Source organism: Cynocephalus volans, chromosome X (assembly GCF_027409185.1).
Source record: "Cynocephalus volans isolate mCynVol1 chromosome X, mCynVol1.pri, whole genome shotgun sequence".
Lineage (NCBI taxonomy): Eukaryota > Metazoa > Chordata > Mammalia > Dermoptera > Cynocephalidae > Cynocephalus > Cynocephalus volans.
In genome coordinates this window covers 54,178,694-54,198,736 of record NC_084478.1, presented here as the reverse complement: position 1 = coordinate 54,198,736, position 20,043 = coordinate 54,178,694, and the positions used below count along the sequence as shown (strand labels likewise).

Genomic DNA, 20,043 nt, shown 5'->3' with positions numbered 1-20,043 from the left:
AGGGAATTCACTTCCATTTGATCTCACCATAATTCTTTTCACCAATAATTGATACTGATTTTGGGGGGTCATTATTAAGGAAGAATTTCTTTACAATATTAAAGAACTTCAGAATTGATTCTCAAATCCCTGTTTCAATGATCTGTGTCATGTATTTGCCATACAAAATGGACAGACACTATCATCTTTAAATTGAGTCTTAAGGAACCTAGCAGAAACTGAGGCAAGTTTTGAGGATTTTGAAAAAATTCCTGATGTAAATTGTTGATGCCAGGGCTGCCCCTATCAGATACTGCCTTTTTGTGTGATTTTAAACAAAACACCTATTCAGGCTTATGAAATACCAAATAGTATCCCTTCTGGGTGGACAACTTACAAAAACGATACTCCTTCCTCCTGGCAGGAAGGCCTGTAAGGAGATGTTAAGACTTGGCAACTGAAGTGCAAACCAGGTTTCAACTTTTACTCACGTTTTTCACCTGAGACCTTTGTACAGGGCACAACTCGCATGGCTGTATATGACATTCCTAATTGTAGGAATCTGATCATTGTGACTTGACTGGTTTTTCCATTTTCCATATGAACCTTCATATTTGTCAAAAGACATCAGTCTTAAAGAATTGCTGAGTGGCACCATGTCTCAAGATGTGCCTTGACCATCTCCATGTAAGACATTGACGAGAGCTTCCAAGACAAAAAGGACCAGAAAGAATGTGCTCTGGATACCCTCTCCTTATGTATTCTTTACTCATTTTTATCACTTGCCCTGGAACTTTGGCATTGGACCAAGGGGCCTCTGCTATTTTAACAGGTTCTAGGGTCACTAACCAGATCTGAAGCGGCATTGCAATGCTGATCCTGTGTGCAGATCTTTCTACCTGGGGACTTTACAATAGTTAAATCATTAGCACAATATCCACTAGAAACATCTAACATTGAATTATTTTTCTAAAGTACTTGGAAACTTATTACTGAAAAGAAAACAAAAATCCTGATGATTCTCCCCTGACATTGAAGTCATTGCAGTGTAATCACTTGTGGTTTCTACTCCCAATGTTGCAGTGGAGAAAGCCTGGAAGATAAAACTCTTTGGCTAGTTGTATTAATTAAGTGGATAGGATTTATTATATACACCAGGTACCCAAGGGCTATTGCTAGAGCTTTTGGTAATCTTTGGCGTTGCAGTTGTTAATAGGAAAGGGAATGAGGGAGGGAAGGATAAGAAGAAAAAGGAGATGAAAATAGCTTTGCAAAAATTAAGGCCAATTTTTTCTTCTTGCTTTCTTTTTCCTGATACTATAAATAATGTCTTCTTAAGATGAAAAGTTAAGAAAGCAAATTAATTCCTACAGGTTTGTGTTGTGAAAGAAGTTAAATTGTGCGTACATAAAAAAGAAAACCTTGAGGCTTCTTAAGAAAAAAAGATTGACTGTATTTTGGCAAGAAAATGAATACAAGTTCTTTCTAATTGAGGGAAAAAGACTATACCATACATTTGGCTCTAAGAATGCCAGGAAAGAGATGAGAGCTCATTACCATGGGGGACCATTTGGTAAGTGGAAGGATATTCCTTTCTATGTAGGAGTTTGAAGGCAAGCTTCCACAATCCACGTGGCACTTTCTGGTTAAATCATTCCTATTCTTCTGCTGAATGAAGATATTCCACTAAACTCCACTCTCTTTCTTTCTTAAGTGCTTCCCATGAATTATCAGACATAAAAGTCACCTTTGACATTTACTGGAAAAAAGTGTTTTTTTCTGTAACATCATGAAGTTTCCCCCCCGCCAAAATATGTTTTATTGCATCTTCATTGCAAATATAATTTGTAATTCATCTCTTACCCATTTAAGTCAGCTGTCTGCTGAAGAATATTAATCAATAAGCCTGGAAACATTCTTCTTGTAGTAGAGGTGGAATGTAAAGGAAATTACATTCTTTTGTCCTTTGTAAAATGTGTTATTTTTTTTTAAGTTCCACATATGTTATTTAACATTTTAACTAAAGAATTCAAATTATATCATAATAATTAAACAACACAAATTTTGGTCACCCACAAGAGAAATCTAGTTTTAATTACAGTATAATAATTTAATCATACAAATTTTGATCATCCCAAAGAAAAATTGGAGGAAAAAGACTGGCTAAAATATGGAAAGTAGTAGATTTATGGAAACATCCATATCTAGCATGTGGTGTGAGTAGATATATGATAAGCACAAATGTGAAAAAATTAAATTGCTCCTGCTGGAGATTTTGAACCTAAGTAAATGGCACTCTCTAAAGAATCTTATGTTCCTTTCTAAGTATCCATGGTTTTACCACTTGCTAATAAAGGCTTCTTTCATCTTGTAAAATTAAGTATTCATTACAGAGAAGAGATGCATATTCTTGAACTTCATCTCTTTACAAATGATTGGAAAAAACACCAGAATTTGGGCAGTTATATTTGTTTTCTAAGCATTTAATGATTTGCCTCATAGTGGATGTCTGTCTACCTCATTGGCCTAAAAGTTGTATCACATCTGCAAAATGGATCATTTGGCTTCTTTGTTGGTCCTGGGAGACATGAACAAAGTGCACAGATCTACCAGGCTGCTGGTACATGTTTACTTATAAATTAGCATGGGTGATCATTTGTTAAGGTAATGAGCATAGATTACACTTAATGGCTTAGATATTATGCATTATGAACACAGTATTTTATGTTTAGCTGAAGCAAATGTATATACTAATTAATATGATACCCAAACGTAACTTAGAAATTGTGAATTGGAGAAAGTATTTAAACCAAGTTGAGCCATGTATTACAGTGCATCAGCACTTAAAGTAAGGGGTTCAGAAAGGTTTCACAATGGCTACGCCATATGATATAGTTGACCCAAACCATGTGTTAAGAATCTGTTTATTTCTTAGATTCTGTTCTCTTTCCTCCACAAACTGACTCATTTTATTGCTGGAGAGCATTGTTTCTCTCTTGACAAGCATTCACAGCATCAAAACTTTGGCTTCTGGAGCTGAGGTATGTAATCTGTCAGCAGAGACACCATGACAGCCTGGGATGACATAACAAAGAAAGAGGAAGGAAGAAATGGATAAACATTAGCAACAGTCTGCTTTGAAACCAAGGGAAGGGGAACTAGGCTTCAGTTTTGCAGGCCTACAGCTAGAATGTGTTTTCCCAAGGAAATGATGATGGAATAGTTCTGAACTAATATTTATTTTTCTTTGAATAAATGAAGGTCAAGAGGAACTAGACTGACCCAAATATGTGCACACACACCATGCTTACTTAGGCCTCATTCCAGGACTAGTGGGTCAGAAAGTTGAAATGAGATACCATGGTAGTAGCCGTGGCTGGATTTCCCACTCATAAGTGAAACGTAGGTATTGGCTGGTTTTAGAGAAATATAATCCCTCCCATCTCAGTTCCTCATGTTTACTTTGTGGTTTGGTTACTTGCAAGCTAGAGAAGTTTAGGGTAAATCAGATGTAGAATAGTAGAAATAAATAGTTTGTGCTAACAAATCATGTCTGCTATCTGAATTTGGTCCTCCTGAAAGAGCATTAAATTTGTAGCCAAGAGTATAGCTACCCCGTGGGCTGTCAGTCACAAATGGTAATTTTCATATTTACTCTTCCCAACCTCCACAATAGTGACAATAATAATAATATCAGAAACAATAATGGTGAATGTTTATCGAGTGCTTACTAGGTACTAGACAGTGTACAAAGCACCTTATCATGTGTCAGTCAGTCAAGAAATATTTGCCAGGCACTGTGCCAGGTGCTTTGGTGAGCTAGAGAGAAATTATTTCATTTAATGCATTGACCTTCTAAGGTAGATTCTGCCATTATCATTTATAGATGAGGAAATAAATCCTTGAAACAACAGCTAGCACAGAACTGGTCTGGAACCTTGGTTTCTTTGACCCCACTGTTAAAGGTAGTTTTACTGTCTCTCAGGTACTTGCTCTTACACTTCAACTGCACTGTACATATGTCCCTATCAGAAGTGCAGGTCTTATATTTCAAAGGTGTTTATTAAATCTATTTTATTAAATCTAGTTGCATGTGGCAGGCCCTGTGCTGAAAGTTTTATATGCATCATACTGTTTAATATCATTTCCTACTGTATGAGGCGATAAGAGATGAAAATACAAATGAAGAAACTGAAACATAGGCATTTTCCTGAGTGGTGGTGGTAAGAGGTGGGTCTGCACCTGCCTGTCCCACATACTTACAGCCAACTGATTTTTGACAAAGGTGCCAAGAATATTCACTGAATAAAGGACAGCCTGTTCAATAAATGGTGCTGGGAAAACTGAACATCCACATGCAAAAGATTGATCTCTCATCATACACAAAAATCAGCTCAAAATGGATCAAAGACCTAAATTTAAGACCCCAAACTATGAATTTACTAGAAGAAAACATAGGGGAAACACTACACAAAATGGGAGTGGGCAGCACTTTTTTGAGAGAGACTACAAAGACACAAGCAACTAAAACAAAACCATATAAATGGGACTACATTGAACTAAAAAGTTTTTGCATAGCAAGGGACGCTATCAACAAAGTGAAGAGACAATCTACAGAATGGGAGAAAGTGTTTGTCAAGTACATGCCAGACAAGGGACTAATATATCCATAATATATAAGGAATTTAAACAACTCAACAGCAAAAAACCAAATAATTAAAAAATGGCAAAGGACCTTAACAGACATTTCTCAAAAAAAGACATGCAAATGGTCCACAGGCACATAAAAAAATGCTCAACATCACTAATCATCAGGAAAATGTAAATTAAAACCACAATGAGATATTATCTCACTCCAGTTAGAATGACTATTATCAACAAGGCAAAAGATAACAAATGCTGGCAAGGATGTGGAGAAAAAGGAACTCTCCTACATTGCTGGTGACAGTGTAAATTGGTACAGCCACTGTGGAAAACAGTGTGGAGGTTCCTCAGAGAACTAAAACTAGATCGACCCTATGACCCGGCTGTCTCACTACTGGGTATAAACCCAAAGGAAATGAAATCAATATTTCAGAAAGATACCTGCACTCCCATGTTCATTGCAGCACTATTCACAATAGCCAAGAGATGGAATCAACCAAAATGTCCATCAGTGGATGAATGGATAAAAAAAAATTGTGGGAAAAAATTGGTGGTATATATACACAATGGAATACTACTCAGCTATTAAAAAATGATATTGTATCATTTGCAGCAACATGGGTGGAACTGGAAACCATCATGTTAAGTGAAGTAAATCAGGCACAGAAAGACAAATACCACATGATATTACTCATGTGTTGAATCTTAAAAAGTAAATTTAAAAAGTGGTTCTCATAGAAGTAGAGAGTACAATAATGGTTACCAGTGGCTGAAGGGGAGGGGCGTGGGGGGGAAGAAAAGTGGTGGACTAATGGGTACAAAACTATGCTATCTACCCTATGTGAGTCATTGTGCAGTATAGAAACAACACACTGTACCCCACAAATATGTACAAATAAATGTTAAAATTAAAAAAAAGAAAATTATCCTCCAAAAAATGTATTGAGCACAAATTTAGGGTATATTTCAGGTATTTAGTACTGAGTAGTATTCCATTGTGTATATTTTCTGTAATACAGAACATTACAGACAAGATCACTGCTCTTATGAAGAAGTTTTTATTACAGTGGGGGGGGCCAGGAACAGAAAAACAAATTAAATAATCAGGCAGTGCCATTAGAAAATAGAATTAAAAAGGGGATAAAGAAGGCTACAAAGTCACTTAAGAGTGAGTGGCCTGGGAAGACCTTGCTAAAGGAGTGACATTTAAGGTGAGGACTGAATGACAAGAAGGAACTAGGAAAGCCAAACTCTGAGATAAGAATATCTACCACGTAAAAACATTTGAAGCTTTTTTTATGGGTTCCTGGATCACATCTCAGGTTTTGCTTTGTTTTTAATGGTATTGGACACATCAAGCTTATTTTCAAATCAAAAACTTTGAAAATAAATTGGGAGCAGGGTTTCCAGGTTTTAGTTAAATACACAGACAGACATGGTTAAAGAGGAATTTCAGATAAACAACATGTTTTTTTGTTGTTGTTGTTTTTTTTTTTTTTTTTTTTTTTTTTTTTACTGTTAGTGTTCCAAATATTGCATGGGACATACATATACTAAAACATATTTGTTGTTTATTTGAAATTCAAACTTAACTGGGTATCCTGTATTTTATCTGGCAACTTTAACTTGGAGAGAAGTAAAAGACTATAGAGTACTATGAATTACATTCGCAATGGTGTTTTGTACTTAAGGTTTTGGTTTTGTTTTGTTTATAAGCAAAGGAATCTAAAAGCCTGTGCACTATGGAGAGAAGGAAGCAATTACTAGAATGTTCTGAACAACACTGGTGGAAATCACCGAGCATGGAGGCATTAAAACGCTACTATGAGCACTGAAAGAGTATACTTTTGTTTTAAATTTGTTATGCTTTAAGAACAAGCCCTTCACCCTCTTTTAGTTATGTAATTTACATCAGTTGTTACAGGTATCTCTCTCTGGACTGGGGACAAGGTTGTGTCTTTCCTTCCTTCTTCCAACCCAGTTTTAAGTGAAATTGTGTGTGTAAAAATTATTCTCTAGAATAATACTGTCCAATAGAACTTTCTGCAATGATGGAAATGTTCCGTCTGTGCTGTCCAATACAAATAGGGTAGCCACCAGCCACATGTGGCTATTGCGCACTTAAAATGTGGTTGGTATAACTGAAGAACTGAATCTTCAATTTTATTAAATTATGATTAGTTTAAATTTAAATTTAAATAGCCACATGTGTCTAGTGGTATTGGATAGGGTAGTTCTAGAGGAAAACAAGTCTGTGCCTTTAGAACATCCTAGAAAAATCTATAACAACAGTGCTCAGCCTAAAGGTCATTCTAAATAAGCTGCCTAAGTATAATTTTTTGCCTATAAAAGAGGAATTTGCTCTAGATAATCTCTAAGGTCTCATCCTATTTGAAAATTTTATGTTTCTACAAATCGTATAGGCTGGGTGGGGATTGCGCTTTATTATTATTTTTTTACCTCCAATGCCAGGCAGAAGGCCTGAAACATAGTAGATGCTCAATGTATGGCTGCTAAAATAGACTGAACTCAAAGGGACCTCTAAATCATACAGCTCAGACACATCAAAAGTGCAGCATGTGTATCACGACCTCCTTTCCAGTGTCCATGTCAGACACATTAATCAGTTGTGCCATTCTTTCTGTCCCCCACCACAGGCAGGCTCAGAAGCCTTCTCAACATAGGACTCTCAGTAGCCCGTTGATGAGATTAGGGACCTAAGATTAAAACTCATAGGCCATCTCTATGACTCAATCTGCTTATTTTATAGGTGAGATAACTAGGACCAAGAGAGGTAATGCTTATCCAAGACAACACAGCTGATTATTATTGAAGCCAGTTACAGAAGTCAAGTATCCTCCCTCCCAGTTGAACATTCTTTCTACTTTAGACTCTATACCTTCATTCTAACATGGTTCTGCCTCTTGGTTGCTTTAAAATATATTTTCCCCTAATAATAGTGGGTTCTTCAGAAGGGTGGGGAATGAAGAGATGGCAGTAAGACCTAGATGGACAGAAAATAAGTGTATGGTAGATATCATTGTATGTGTGTATATATCCCTATAAACATTTGAACCATGTGAATAAATTATGTATTTAATTTTTTAAGTAAACCAAATTTAAGGATATTGTTTAATAAGCTCTTTAAAAATTGAGAAGTGCAGAGCACCTCCATAACTGATATTTTAGAAAGTTTTATTTTAGATTTTCCCCCTAAATTTCTCCAGAGGACCTACTTCAACAGATTTAGTTGATTTATCTTTGTAAATTCAGTTGTCTTCTGATGAAAACTAGAGCTTGAGGAAAATTTTTTGATGTGTCTCTTCCTGAGGTATATGGTTGGAGAGCTCACATTTTCTTTTTTGTCATCTAGATCTTTGCAGCCCAAAATGTGGTCCACAGGACAGATTAGAAGTACTGAATCTCTGGCCCCATCTCAGACCTATTGAATCTGAATTTGCACCTTAATAACATCCCTAGGTGATTCAAATGCCCATTAAAGCTTCAGAAGGTCCAGATGACATGGAAATTGTCATTTTGGTCAAAGTTAGTGTCCTGAGGTGGCAAACTGGAAAGCTACAGTTTAAAATATATATATAACAAGGATATACGTACACACACATACACACACACACACACACACACACACACACACACTAGATATGACAAATTTAGGCCTTACATACAACTTTCCATTGAAAAGGGAGTCATGATTGGCTTCCAAGCAGCCATAGTGGAGTTTAAATCCCTGCTGGTCACTGTATTGGATCAACAATGAAGATGATGATGATAATTATAACAATATTTACCATGTATTAGGCACCATACTAAATGCTTTACATGTATTATTTTAATGTTCACAATAACCCTATTTCAATTTATAGATTAGATAAATAATTAGCAGATAGTCCTTTCTAGCTTGCTTTTTTCTACTCCAGAGGTTGAAAGCTAAAAACTATATTTCCCAGACACCCTTGCAGCTAGGGTACAGGCATGCCATTCAGCTGCATCTATTCAAGGCTTGGATGCATAAGTGAACAGCATATGGTGGAAGTCATCCTCTCAGAGACTGAATCTTCTGCTCCATATGCAGGTGGAGGTATCTGTTTCAGCTGGGGTAGCTATAATGGAGTATCTGGCATCTATTACCTGGCAATCTAGTTTCAAGGGCCTTAGGTACTAGGCTGTAGGTCACTGCGTCAGTGGTATTCTGGCTATAAAAGAACCACAGAGTTGTTGGGCAATTTTCCAGCTTGTGTTGTCCCTGGCTATGTTGTGTCCAAGAACAATTCACTGCACCCCTTTTCCCAAGAGATTCTGGGAGCTGCTAAACATCGTTGAATAAGTGTCTTTCCATTTACCTACCTAGAGTAGACTCTGTTGTTTGCAAGTAAGACCCTGGATGGTACAGTAATTGACAACAGTTAAATCACTAAAAGCTGAAAAATGGTGGAGCTAAGTTAGGGCATATGGGTATTCAGTGTTCCAGAGAAGGTGATATTTGGGATATTGTAAAGTGGAAACATAAGGTTGATATTTCCTAGAATGTCAGTGACGAAGATGAAACTAGTGGCTTATCTGAAAAGGACCAATAATATTTAAGGTAAGTTTTGCCGTGAATTTTGGAAATGTTCTATACCTAAAAACAAATGTGTCTATATGGCCAAACTCAAATAGAAAACTAAAACAATTATCTGGTTAAGTCATGAAGAAAAGAATAAAAGAAAAGAGAGGAATGAGAAAATAAGATTTTTGAATGCCCATTTTGTACCAGGCTCTGAATTAGAGACTTCTATAAACATGAACAAAGAGATTCTAAAGTAAGAATTACACAACTTTCAATGGTTGGAAGACAACGATGGCTGGTACTTAGGCTGATCAAGTGCAGAAAAAATTTTGATTAAAACAGGTTTATTTGGAAGGAGATCAATTTTACTCCATTAAAAATACACTATAAGTGCTAATGAGAAATAATTATCTATTATGAACTTTCTGGAAAAAAATGGATGCCATATGAGCAAGTAATGTAGTTGGATAATCTTGTTGGCTTATTATTTACCAAAAGGCATGAATGACCAAGTTGGGACCACATGGAGAACTCCTTCTTATCTTCCATTCCCTGTTTCTTGCTTACCATAATTGTCCACTTTCTGTTTTCTGCTTCTGGGAACACTAATGATCGTGGAGAATAAAACACTTCATCGTCCACTTCTTCTGGCTTTCTGGGCAAGCAGTGTAAAAATGTCCAGTCAGATGCAGCTACTTTAGCAGTCTAAAGAGATGGGAATAAGACCATGTTTTGACTATTACATCAGGCAGTCATATTTGTTTTCTTCAGTATTTAAAAACCCATATAGCCTGGGGTCAGAGATCAATGCAAAGGGAGAGACAAAAACGCAGAGTGAAGGTTTTAGCTCAAGTCACCCAGAGGAAATGTATTTGGTACTTTCAAGTTATGGAATTTTATAGTCACTTTTGGATTTGGCAGATCATTACTCCAGGTTAAATCACTAATTCAGTTTTCTAGTATTCTGTCTACTGGGATAGTAGACATTTCAATAAAGAAATACTACTATCTACTAGTGTAACATGTGGCTGATAGCAAAAGTCACCAATTACAACTCAACATATAAAAAGGTTGCTTTGATGTGATAGTATTGTATTTTGAGCTTATTTCCAAATTACAATTTTTAGCACTTGAAGCATACTTCTTCACTAGTTAATACAATTTTGAAGAAAAGCACTGAGGTGGAAGTACATTAAACAGGATTATGAGCACTAAGCACTAGATGTTTCATTAATGCAAATGCACTAGAAATTTTGATTTTCTTCAACAGTTAATTCCTGAAAGCTACATTTTCCCATCCATTTCCATTGTTCATGTAGAGATTCAAAACTACATTTCTTCATACTTTCTTACCTCAAAATTACTGCCTTGGTACAAAAATTTTGTTTTACTTCCCACCCTAGATCTAGGCTCAGAACATTCTGAGTTTCTAAAATACTAGCAAAAGAATATGGAAAAGGAGTAACATTTATACCTGTCAAGCATCAGTGAAACAACTGTTCTTCAAGCCTACAGTCACAGCACCAGAAAAACACCCAAGACTGGTCAAGGTAAACTATTAAGTAATTTAAAATATCTCTATGAAAACATTTGCCACATATATGAGAAGGGACTAGCCATAATATATTAAAAAACTTCTATAATCAATAATTTAAAAGAAAAATGGGCAAAGAATATGATAGCAATTTATAGAAAAGGAAATGGAAATTGCCAATAAACATGAAAAGATGCTTAACTTCATTACTAAACAGGGAAATGTAAATTTTAAAAGGCATGATATACCATTTTTCCTTCAGAATTATGAAAATTAAAAATGTAAATAACTAAGCATGGAGAGCATGTAGAGAATGAACTATACTATATTGCTGTGGGTGTAAAAATTGTTAATTCTTTTTGGATGGGTAATTTAGTAACATCTCCCATATTTTAAAATGTATACACAACCTCACCCAGAAATGCTTCTTCTAGGAATTTATTCTCCAGTATTACTTGCACAAAGAAATATGTATAAGGGTGTTCATTGCAGCATTGTTCTTAATTGAGATTTCTGGAAATAGTCTAATTTATCAATAGAAAACATTTTAGGTAAATTATGGGCTACTCATAATTTGGAATTCTATGCAGCCACTAAAAAGAATGAAAAAATATCTGAATGAATGGACAAGAAAATCTAAGGATTGTTAAGTGAAAAAGTAAGTCAGAATAATATGTCTAAAATATCATTTATTAAAAAAATCAATAGTTGTGTGTGTATGGACATACATTTGTAAATGCACAGAAGAGGTCTGCAAAGAGACACATCAAATTGTTAAACAATGGTTACTTCTGGGAATAGTCACTGTTAAGGGAATGGGAGAAAGACACTTTCACTTTTTATTTTTCAAACTTCTGTTCAATTTGACACATAATAATAAATAACTTGTGTTTATGTATTACTTTATCAATAAAATATTTATTGTACTTGCTTAATGTCTTTCTCCACCAAAGCAGATAAGTTGTTCTGCTGACAAAACCCCACCGTGCACCCAACTTTGAGGGTATTCCTCCAGAACAGTGGTCTCAAATTACAGCCCTGGAGCAACAGCATTGAATCACCAGAGAACTTGGTAGAAATGCAAATTCTCAGGTCTCACTCCTAAGTTACTGAATCAGACGCCCTGGGGGTGGGGCCTAGCCAGCTGTATAGTAGCATCTCCTCTAGGTGATTCTAATGCTTGCTCAAGATTGAGAAGCACTGCTGTAGATCTTACTGGAAGGCAGATTGAACGGGAGTCCCCTGGGAGTACCCTGGAGAGAGTTAGCAAAACTAAACTGGATTTAGGGGTCCTTACAAAATACAGGAAGGAGCATAGATAGTTACCAGGCTTTTCTCAGGAGGGAAATCAGAAGAAATTGCATGCATCTGAAATAACATGGATGAACTTGGAGAAAATCATGTTAAGTGAAATAAGCCAGGCACAGAAAGAGAAATACCATGTGTCCTCATTCATAAGTGGAAGCAAAAGAAAGAAAGAAAGAAAGAAAGAAGGGAACAATGATACAACAATCACAATAATTTGTTGAACTTTCAAAAGGACAGAACTGAACTGAGGCCACCAGAGGTGGGAAACGGGGAGAGGGAGGGGTTGCAAGAAATTGGTAAAGGGCCACAAAAATGATTACATTGTGTAATACTGAATATACTAATTATCCTGATTTGAGCATCACATATTGCACACAGGTATTGATATTCAACTCTGTACCCCACAGACATGTACAATCAATATGTTTCAGTTAAAAACGAAAGTAACCTAATGTCTCTAAACACACAGAGGCGTTCCAATGCCTCCATTGCTGCGAAGGGAAAAGCCTGATTCTCTCTTCTGCCTGGGTTTCAAATTCCTTCATTCAGCACAAAAGTGTCTTTCCAAAGGACACAACTAATCTTTGGGAGGAGAGAAATCCCTGGGGGACAGTCAGTGAGTCCTTTGTAGAGAATGAAAGGACGTTCTGCTCACCCCACAGTGAGTGAGTGATTAGATGGCTCTGGCCTTTATGAACGGAATTAATGAACCTTCAAAGAAGCATCAATTTGTACCTTCATTGTAACCTGGTAACCTTCGAAAGCCTGGAGCCGCTTTTTCTTCTCCTCTTCTTGTCCCATGCTTATCCAAGTGTCTGTAATTAATACATTGCCTCCACGCGCAGCTTCTAATGGCTCATTCGTCAGTGACAGCTTGGTACCATGCTAGCATACATAAGCATGCCGGTTAAACAACTTCATGGGACAGAAAGGCAATGATAGCTTTACATATAGGAGCATACCTCCTTGGCGTACTGCTCTGCCAACTCGGTTATACTAGGATCCGGCTCATAACCCTGCAGGAGGAAGAACTGAACTGTTATTTAGGCACTTTTATAATATGTTTTTTATACATGCATTATTTTCTTTTCAAGAATATTCCCTCTCTCTTTTCTTTTTTTTTTAAAGATGTAGCCCAACCATGTTAAGTAGAATATGAATTTTACATCTAGAATTTCAAAGCTTAATAGTGTCTTTTGGAATTTAAAAAGGAAACCAATTGCCCCATCATTCCTTTGTTATCTCTAACCTCTTTAGTCATGAAGGAAAACATAAGGTGTGGAGCTTTCTAGCTCTTGGTAGCGCCCCTTCCTGTTTCCCTTTTAGCTTAAGAAGATTATATACATAATTCCATAAGCTAATACATCTTTGTGAGTCTCTCCACGTGCTGTTCTTTTTTGTCTGAAATGCTATTCCCTGCCCACTCCACGTGGATCAACGTTTCAGGTCTCAGTTCAAATGTCTCCTCCCCTGAAAAACATCCCTTAACCACTCCAGCTAAATACTAGCAGCCACCCCCAACCCCCATCTCCCCTACGTACAAACTTCTTTTGCATTCTCCAGTAAGTGTTCTGAGTGCAGGGGGGTGGGGACTCCCTTGAGGCAAGGAAGGTGCCTAGGGCAGAAAATTTAAGGAAGCACTCAAAAAAATTTAAGGAGGCAGTGCCATTGTGAAAACAAAGTTTGCACCCTAGGTGCCTCACTTGCTCATCCTAGTCCCAACTCTGGGTGAGGGGACATGATAGGGGGGGCTAAAGCCCCCCGTGCTGTTCCAGTCCTCCAAAATAGTCTCCCTGCCGTCATCTTCAACCTCCAACCTGTTGTGTACACCAGCAGCAAGAACTGTTTTTTTTTTTTTTTTCCCCTGAATCCTTTGATGTTTACTACCTGCTTCTTAAGTCAAAGCTGATTAAGAGCATCAGGGCTCCTCACCGACATCCCCTGCTTCTGTCTCTTTTAATTCTTCTCAACATCTTGCTGCAGGAAAGCCAATCTTATTGTCATCCCTGTACACATCGTGCCCTTTTCTGCCGTCACAGCCTTTCACTCTTGAACAACCTCCCCGTTAGTCCCCTTCTGGGTGTCTTCATCAGAACATGTCAGCTCCTCAAAACTCGAGCCCAGCCTCACCTCCAGACCCTCCATATGGATATCTTGTCAGTTCGAACACCATAATTATCCTCACCTTCCTCCATCCTTCTCATTTCCCTGAATTCTTAGCATTTATTATGAGTTGATTTTTATAAAGTTTCAGTGGGGCATTGTGCTGAACGTTGTGGTATGTCCCCCCAGATCTCCCTTCATGAATAATCATGAGTCAAGGGCTCATTCCCCTGGCTGCCGGAGGTGCTGCCAGAAGATGGCCTTCAGCCATCAGCCCCTTTTGGGCACTGCCTCAGCTGCAGAGAGCTGCCTCACCCAAGGTCATACACCCTTCCAGGGCAACCCACAGTCAATGATTGATGGACAGGAGGCTGTGAAAACCTGACTCCCTCTGCCCAACTCCGGACACCTCTGAATGTCCATCTCCATTATGGATCCAGAACTTTCCATGAGGTCGGCCAAGACTGCTGTTGGGCCTGCATCACAGCTGATATTCTCCCTCTGTCCACTTCTGCTTCCTTTCCTTCCTTTCCACAGTTGTTGATTTCAAAGGCATGCACTAATAAGCATCCTGCACATCCTACATGCTAAACTCTGTCTCAGAGCCTGCTTCCTGGAAAACCCAACCTGCAACAAACATGTCCAGGTTTATTTGTTTGAAATTGTGTTTATTTGTACATGATTGTCTACCATACTTCCTTCTCCCACTACAAAATTCTTGAGAAAATAAACTACTCAGATGTTGATCTTGGCTGCAGATATTTTAGCAGCTTTGCCACTCTCAACTAGCCATGAATTCTGGAGCTTTGGTTATAGGGGTTTGGAGAAAGTGATTAATAAAGGATTGCTAATTTAGTAACTAATGTTGTGAACAGTCATAGGGGTAAATATAAACGAAGAGAGTTGGATATTACCCTAGATGACTCCTGCCCTGAAAATTTAGCCTTTCCTTTGGAAAGCAGATTTTATACTCCCAAACTATAATCATTCTTAGAGAAGGAATCAGTAAATACTTAGAGAAACAACAGAGAGGTTTGGAAATTAGAAAATCACCCAGCCTTGCACACATTGGGCCATGACTTAGAATACAGAGAGAAATTCTACACGCACATCTCAGCTTTCAATACTAAATCACTCATTGGCCTTTATATAAATCTTAAAACCAGAGGAAGTTGAATAACAAACCCAGTGCAGTCTGAATATTCACTTAGAACAATGTTAAAATCATCACTATCAGTAGTTTGTGAAGCAATTGTACAGTCATGGACAAAATTATTTTTTCTTGAACATGTAAGTTATTCTTTGTTGAAGAATAAGGAAATGGATTAATTATGGCCATGGAAACTTTTCAGTCTTAAGTTTATAATAATCTCCTAGCACTATCTTTAAAGGAAATAGGTCTACTAACAACTGAAGACTTACAAATTGATGGAAGAACATTTATACTATCAGACTTCCCAGAAGAATTTTAAAAATCTTACTCCCACCAGGATTTAACTGGGTTTTAGTACTCTTTATCATTTAAATTAGTTTCTGCATAAGAACAATACTGGAATCACTCTATAATATTGGAATTTTTTCCTTTGATGGTAATAAAACATCTTTGACATGCAATAAAATGTTTAAGCCATATATTTTTTCAATAGAAAAAAGGCTTCCCAAAAGCACCTTATAGCAGGGAACAATGTGTGTTTTAATTGTGTTTTATCTCTAAAAACCAAATGCAATAATAGTTTGCGTTAATGCAGAGCCTTTCTTCAAACTCGATTTGTAATGAGAGCATGCTCACCCTTCCCATAAAATGAAGAAGAGCCACCTTAAGTCCCTGTGATCTGACCCTTTATTTCAGTTCATGCTGAATAAGAGAATTATCTGTTGTAAGGTTCATCTCTCTGAGTCCTCCAAATTTACTCTAATTGGATGGCTTCCAGTACATGCTGTCACATATGCCTGATATTTTTTCTATGGCAAGTGTACTTGGTTGAATGGTGTTCTCCAAAAATTCATGTCTACCCAGAACCTCAGAATGTAACCTTATGTGGAAATAGGGTCTTTGCAGATCTGATTAGTTATGATGAGGTCATATCAGATTAGGGTGGACCTAATTTTAATATGACTGCTGTCCTTAAAAGAAGAGAGACATTTATACAGAGAAACACAGACACAAAAGGAAGACAATGGAGGCAGAGAATGGAGTGATGTAGCCACAAGCCAAGGAATGCCCGGGACTAACAAAATGGGAACAGACAAGGAAGCATCCTCCCCTAGAAGCTTTGAAAGGAGTGTGGCCCTGCCAAACCTTCATTTCAGACTTCTGGTCTCCAGAACTGTGAAGGAATACATTTCTGTTGTTTTAAGCCACCCAGTTTGTGGAAATTTGTTATGGCAGCTCTCAGAAACTAAGACATCAGGATGCATCACCCAAACTGGTTCAGCAAGAACACTAAGGAAAAGCATGTGTTGTTTTGTTTTGGCAGGATGCAGCAGGTGATGCTGGTGCTTTATCCACATGCCCTTAGAGGATCCCTTTTCATGGCTTTTGCTCCTTCCCCCAATTTCAATGTGTTTTTATCACCTAGCACTTGCAGCTCTTCTTCAGAAGACAGCCCTCAGGTTAACAGGCTGCTTTTCCTGCCCAAAGTGCCAGGGGATTTACCACTCTCTCTCCCCTGCTTCCCTTGACCTGGTTCAGAAGGATGAAAGCCCACCTTCCTCATCCCAGGTTGGGAGAACTCTGAGGCATAACTTACACTCCAGAGCTCACCTGTGGGACCACCTGAAGCCACTTTCTGTGGTACTGTGCCTGACATGGCCCTAGGGTGACCAAATCACCCTGGTTTACTTGGGACTCTTCCAATTTTAGCACCGAAAGCCCCATGTCCCTGGAAATCACTTAGTCCCAGGCAAACCAGGATGGTTGGTCACCATAAATAGCACCCTTGTTTGGATTCTTCTCTTTCCCTGTCCTTCTCCCCCCAGTTCCCTACAGGTCTTCCTTAAAGGTACTTCCTTGATAAAGCACCTGTACACAAATCTCCGTTTGGAGATATGCTTGTGGAGAACCTGGCCTAAAACACTAGTGGGGGTGTGTGAAAATTGCATGAGATACTCAAGGATTTGAGTAATTCCTATTGAAGAAATTCGGCTATTAATCTGTGTTGTGTAATTCATGTTCCCAGTGGTTGGCAAATAAACATCTCAAATTCAGGAAGCAGAAGCAGGAAGAAATTTTAAAGCCTCACATATTCACCTCTGAATGCCTTAGCTTCTCAGAGTGAGCCACAATAGTAACTACTGAGATAGCAGCAAACACATGCTTGTTTAGAAACACACTGGTGCATGATAATTGTGAATAGTCACCTCTTAATTAGAGGGTCAATTCTATATTTTATCACAAACCAAGATTTTGTTTCTGAAATGATTTCTATTTAGGGAAAATTCTCCTTCAAAAGACACCTGATAGAACATTAGTAGCCAATGAGATACATAGTGGGGAAATAATTCAGTAGAAACTGGGTATTTAAAATGTTCTATGGGCATCCTTCAAGGCTGATTTGTGTGTCTCTTGCAGGGTTAACTTTTGCCCTCTAAAAGGCCTATTTATTCTGTATGCGCCTGGGAGTATCTTAACAAAGGGCCTTACCTAGGGGGATCTGCACTTTTTTTATATTATATTTATTTATGCATTTATGTTATTATGTATGTAAAACATTTACATGTTAAGAAATTCAAACCATATAAAAGGATATACAGTGAAAATAAAGTCTCCCTCCTACCTCTGTCCTTCAACCTCCCAGGTCCCCTTCACAGAGGCAACAACTATTACCAACTTATTGTGTATCAAAAGGGTTACATTGGCCCTAGGAAAGAAGTCATGCTTCCCTACATTCTGTGAGAGATGAGCTGTATGGTAGAAAGTATTCAGGGGTCATCTCCATAGCCTTGTGAGACTCAGATTTAAAAAGTTAAAGGGCCCCTAGAGTTGAATTTTGAAACAATAAGCTGGTGTAGATGCCACACTGTGACCTTCACATTGGATTGACATTTTTCTACCAAATTGTGGTATTAGAAAAACGACAGCATCGTTCCATTTATTGGGAATTCTGTGCTGTCAAGATTTCACTGCTTTCTTCAGCCTTTGTGGTGGTAATGCACAAGGATGCCAGTCATCATAACGGCTGGTAACAGGACATTCAAAGGGATAATTCGGACATGCTTTTAACACAGACTCACAAAATGAAAATCATCAGCCAAGACTCTCTCTTATTGTAAAGATGGGAAATTGGGCTCTCAAGAGGCCAGATAGCTATTCAATAATAGGGCAGGTAATATAACCTACACTTTGTGGCCTCACCTGTGCTCTCCCTGAATGGAAGAGAACTTTGTTTTCACTGAGTAACTGCAACTACGGATGACTTAAGAGGGAGTTAGTTTCAAGGCAGAAAGTTTCCTTACCTTTGGAGTAGCCGCCTGAAGGTGCATCCCAAATTTCGCTGCACTCATCATGATGGAGTGCAGGATGTTGTTCCCATCTCCGATCCAGCTGAGGGTAAGACCTTTCAGAGAGCCGTAGTGTTCCTAAAAGGCAAGGGATGAAGAAGATTAAATCTGGGAGGAAATCCACCTGTGTGCAACAATTATTGACATCAAAATAAAGGAAACTGTCGTTACTTCAATTTTAGTGCTTTTTGGAACGGATAAACTACTAAATGTTTTTGTTAGACACAGCAATTCAATAACATGAATGTATGATCACAAAACAATAGCAAAAAGTGCTAATATCTTAAACAAAGACATATGATCTTGTATAGATACTCAGATTTTTATATATTTCAAATCTGAATCTTAATTGTATTCATTCATTCATTCATTCAACAAATTGAGTACCATCAATGTCCAGACACTGTCCTTGGCCCTGGAGGTATAACAACAAACAAAGGAGAAAAAAAAATCATTGCTCTTATGGGGCTTACATTCATTGGTATGAGAAAGCGAAATACAAAGCACCTGTAACAGTATAGCATGGTGGCCCTGAGCATGGTCCCATTTAAGTAAAGTTGAGATAAGTGCCCAACAAAACTCTTGGCCGTTTATAGATATAGGCGTGTATAGTTAAAGTATAAACACATGCTTGGGAATTATAAATACAAACATCAGGATAATAACTTCTTTGTGGATTGGGAGGGAATAGGATCAGGTAGAGTTACACAGTGGGTTTCAACTCTGTGTAATGTTTTATTTAAAAACAACAAAGAATTCTAAAGTAATTACTCCATCACATTAAGATTTAACAAAACTGTGTAATAGGTACATGGGTATTTGTTTAGTTTTTCTTGAAATATCTGTAGGTTTTATATATTTTATATATTTCTATATTTATAATTATAAGATAAAAAAGAGAAAGGCTAAGCAATTTGGAGATCACAGAACTACTAGGTAGTTAAGCTAGGATTTAAATTCAGGTCCATCTGATTTAGAGCCCGTGCTCCTTATTAGCTGCTCTTTATTCATTCAGCTCCTACGTTGAGTATCTCCTACATGAAAGCATTGCACGAGGTCCTGAGTGGGACACTATGATGAATAGGAAAATACACTGTCCCTCAGTGAATTTATAATCTAATAATGATAAAGCCCAGGGGGAAGTATGAAATTGTCTGTTATGTATGTAAGGCCACACCTGCAGTCAGCCACTTTGTATCTGACATCGTTGTATCATATTTTCTGCGTGAATTTTGTCCTCATCTCCTAAGATCTCCATTTTGGGTTTAACCTCACATTTAAATGACTGTAGCTTATTCAAATGAGGAGAAAGATGGGCTATCCCATTTGCCCTGTCTCCTCAGAATCTTCCATGGACATAGAAACCATGGTGTTAGGATTTCAAGTGGCAATACCATGTTGACTGGCT

General features: G+C 37.7%; 1 protein-coding gene across 1 annotated transcript in view; it reads right to left on the bottom strand.

Moving 5' to 3' along the window:
- Positions 1-2,994: 2,994 nt before the first annotated feature.
- The window catches only part of OTC (ornithine transcarbamylase), a 57,520-nt gene continuing 40,471 nt past the window's right edge, over positions 2,995-20,043 (bottom strand). The window contains exons 6-10 of the mRNA XM_063084313.1: positions 18,591-18,713; positions 12,995-13,048; positions 12,768-12,917; positions 9,758-9,895; positions 2,995-3,054 (exon numbers count right to left, since the gene is read on the bottom strand). Coding sequence (XP_062940383.1) covers positions 2,995-3,054; positions 9,758-9,895; positions 12,768-12,917; positions 12,995-13,048; positions 18,591-18,713 — 525 coding nt within the window. The remainder of the gene's footprint in view (positions 3,055-9,757; positions 9,896-12,767; positions 12,918-12,994; positions 13,049-18,590; positions 18,714-20,043) is intronic.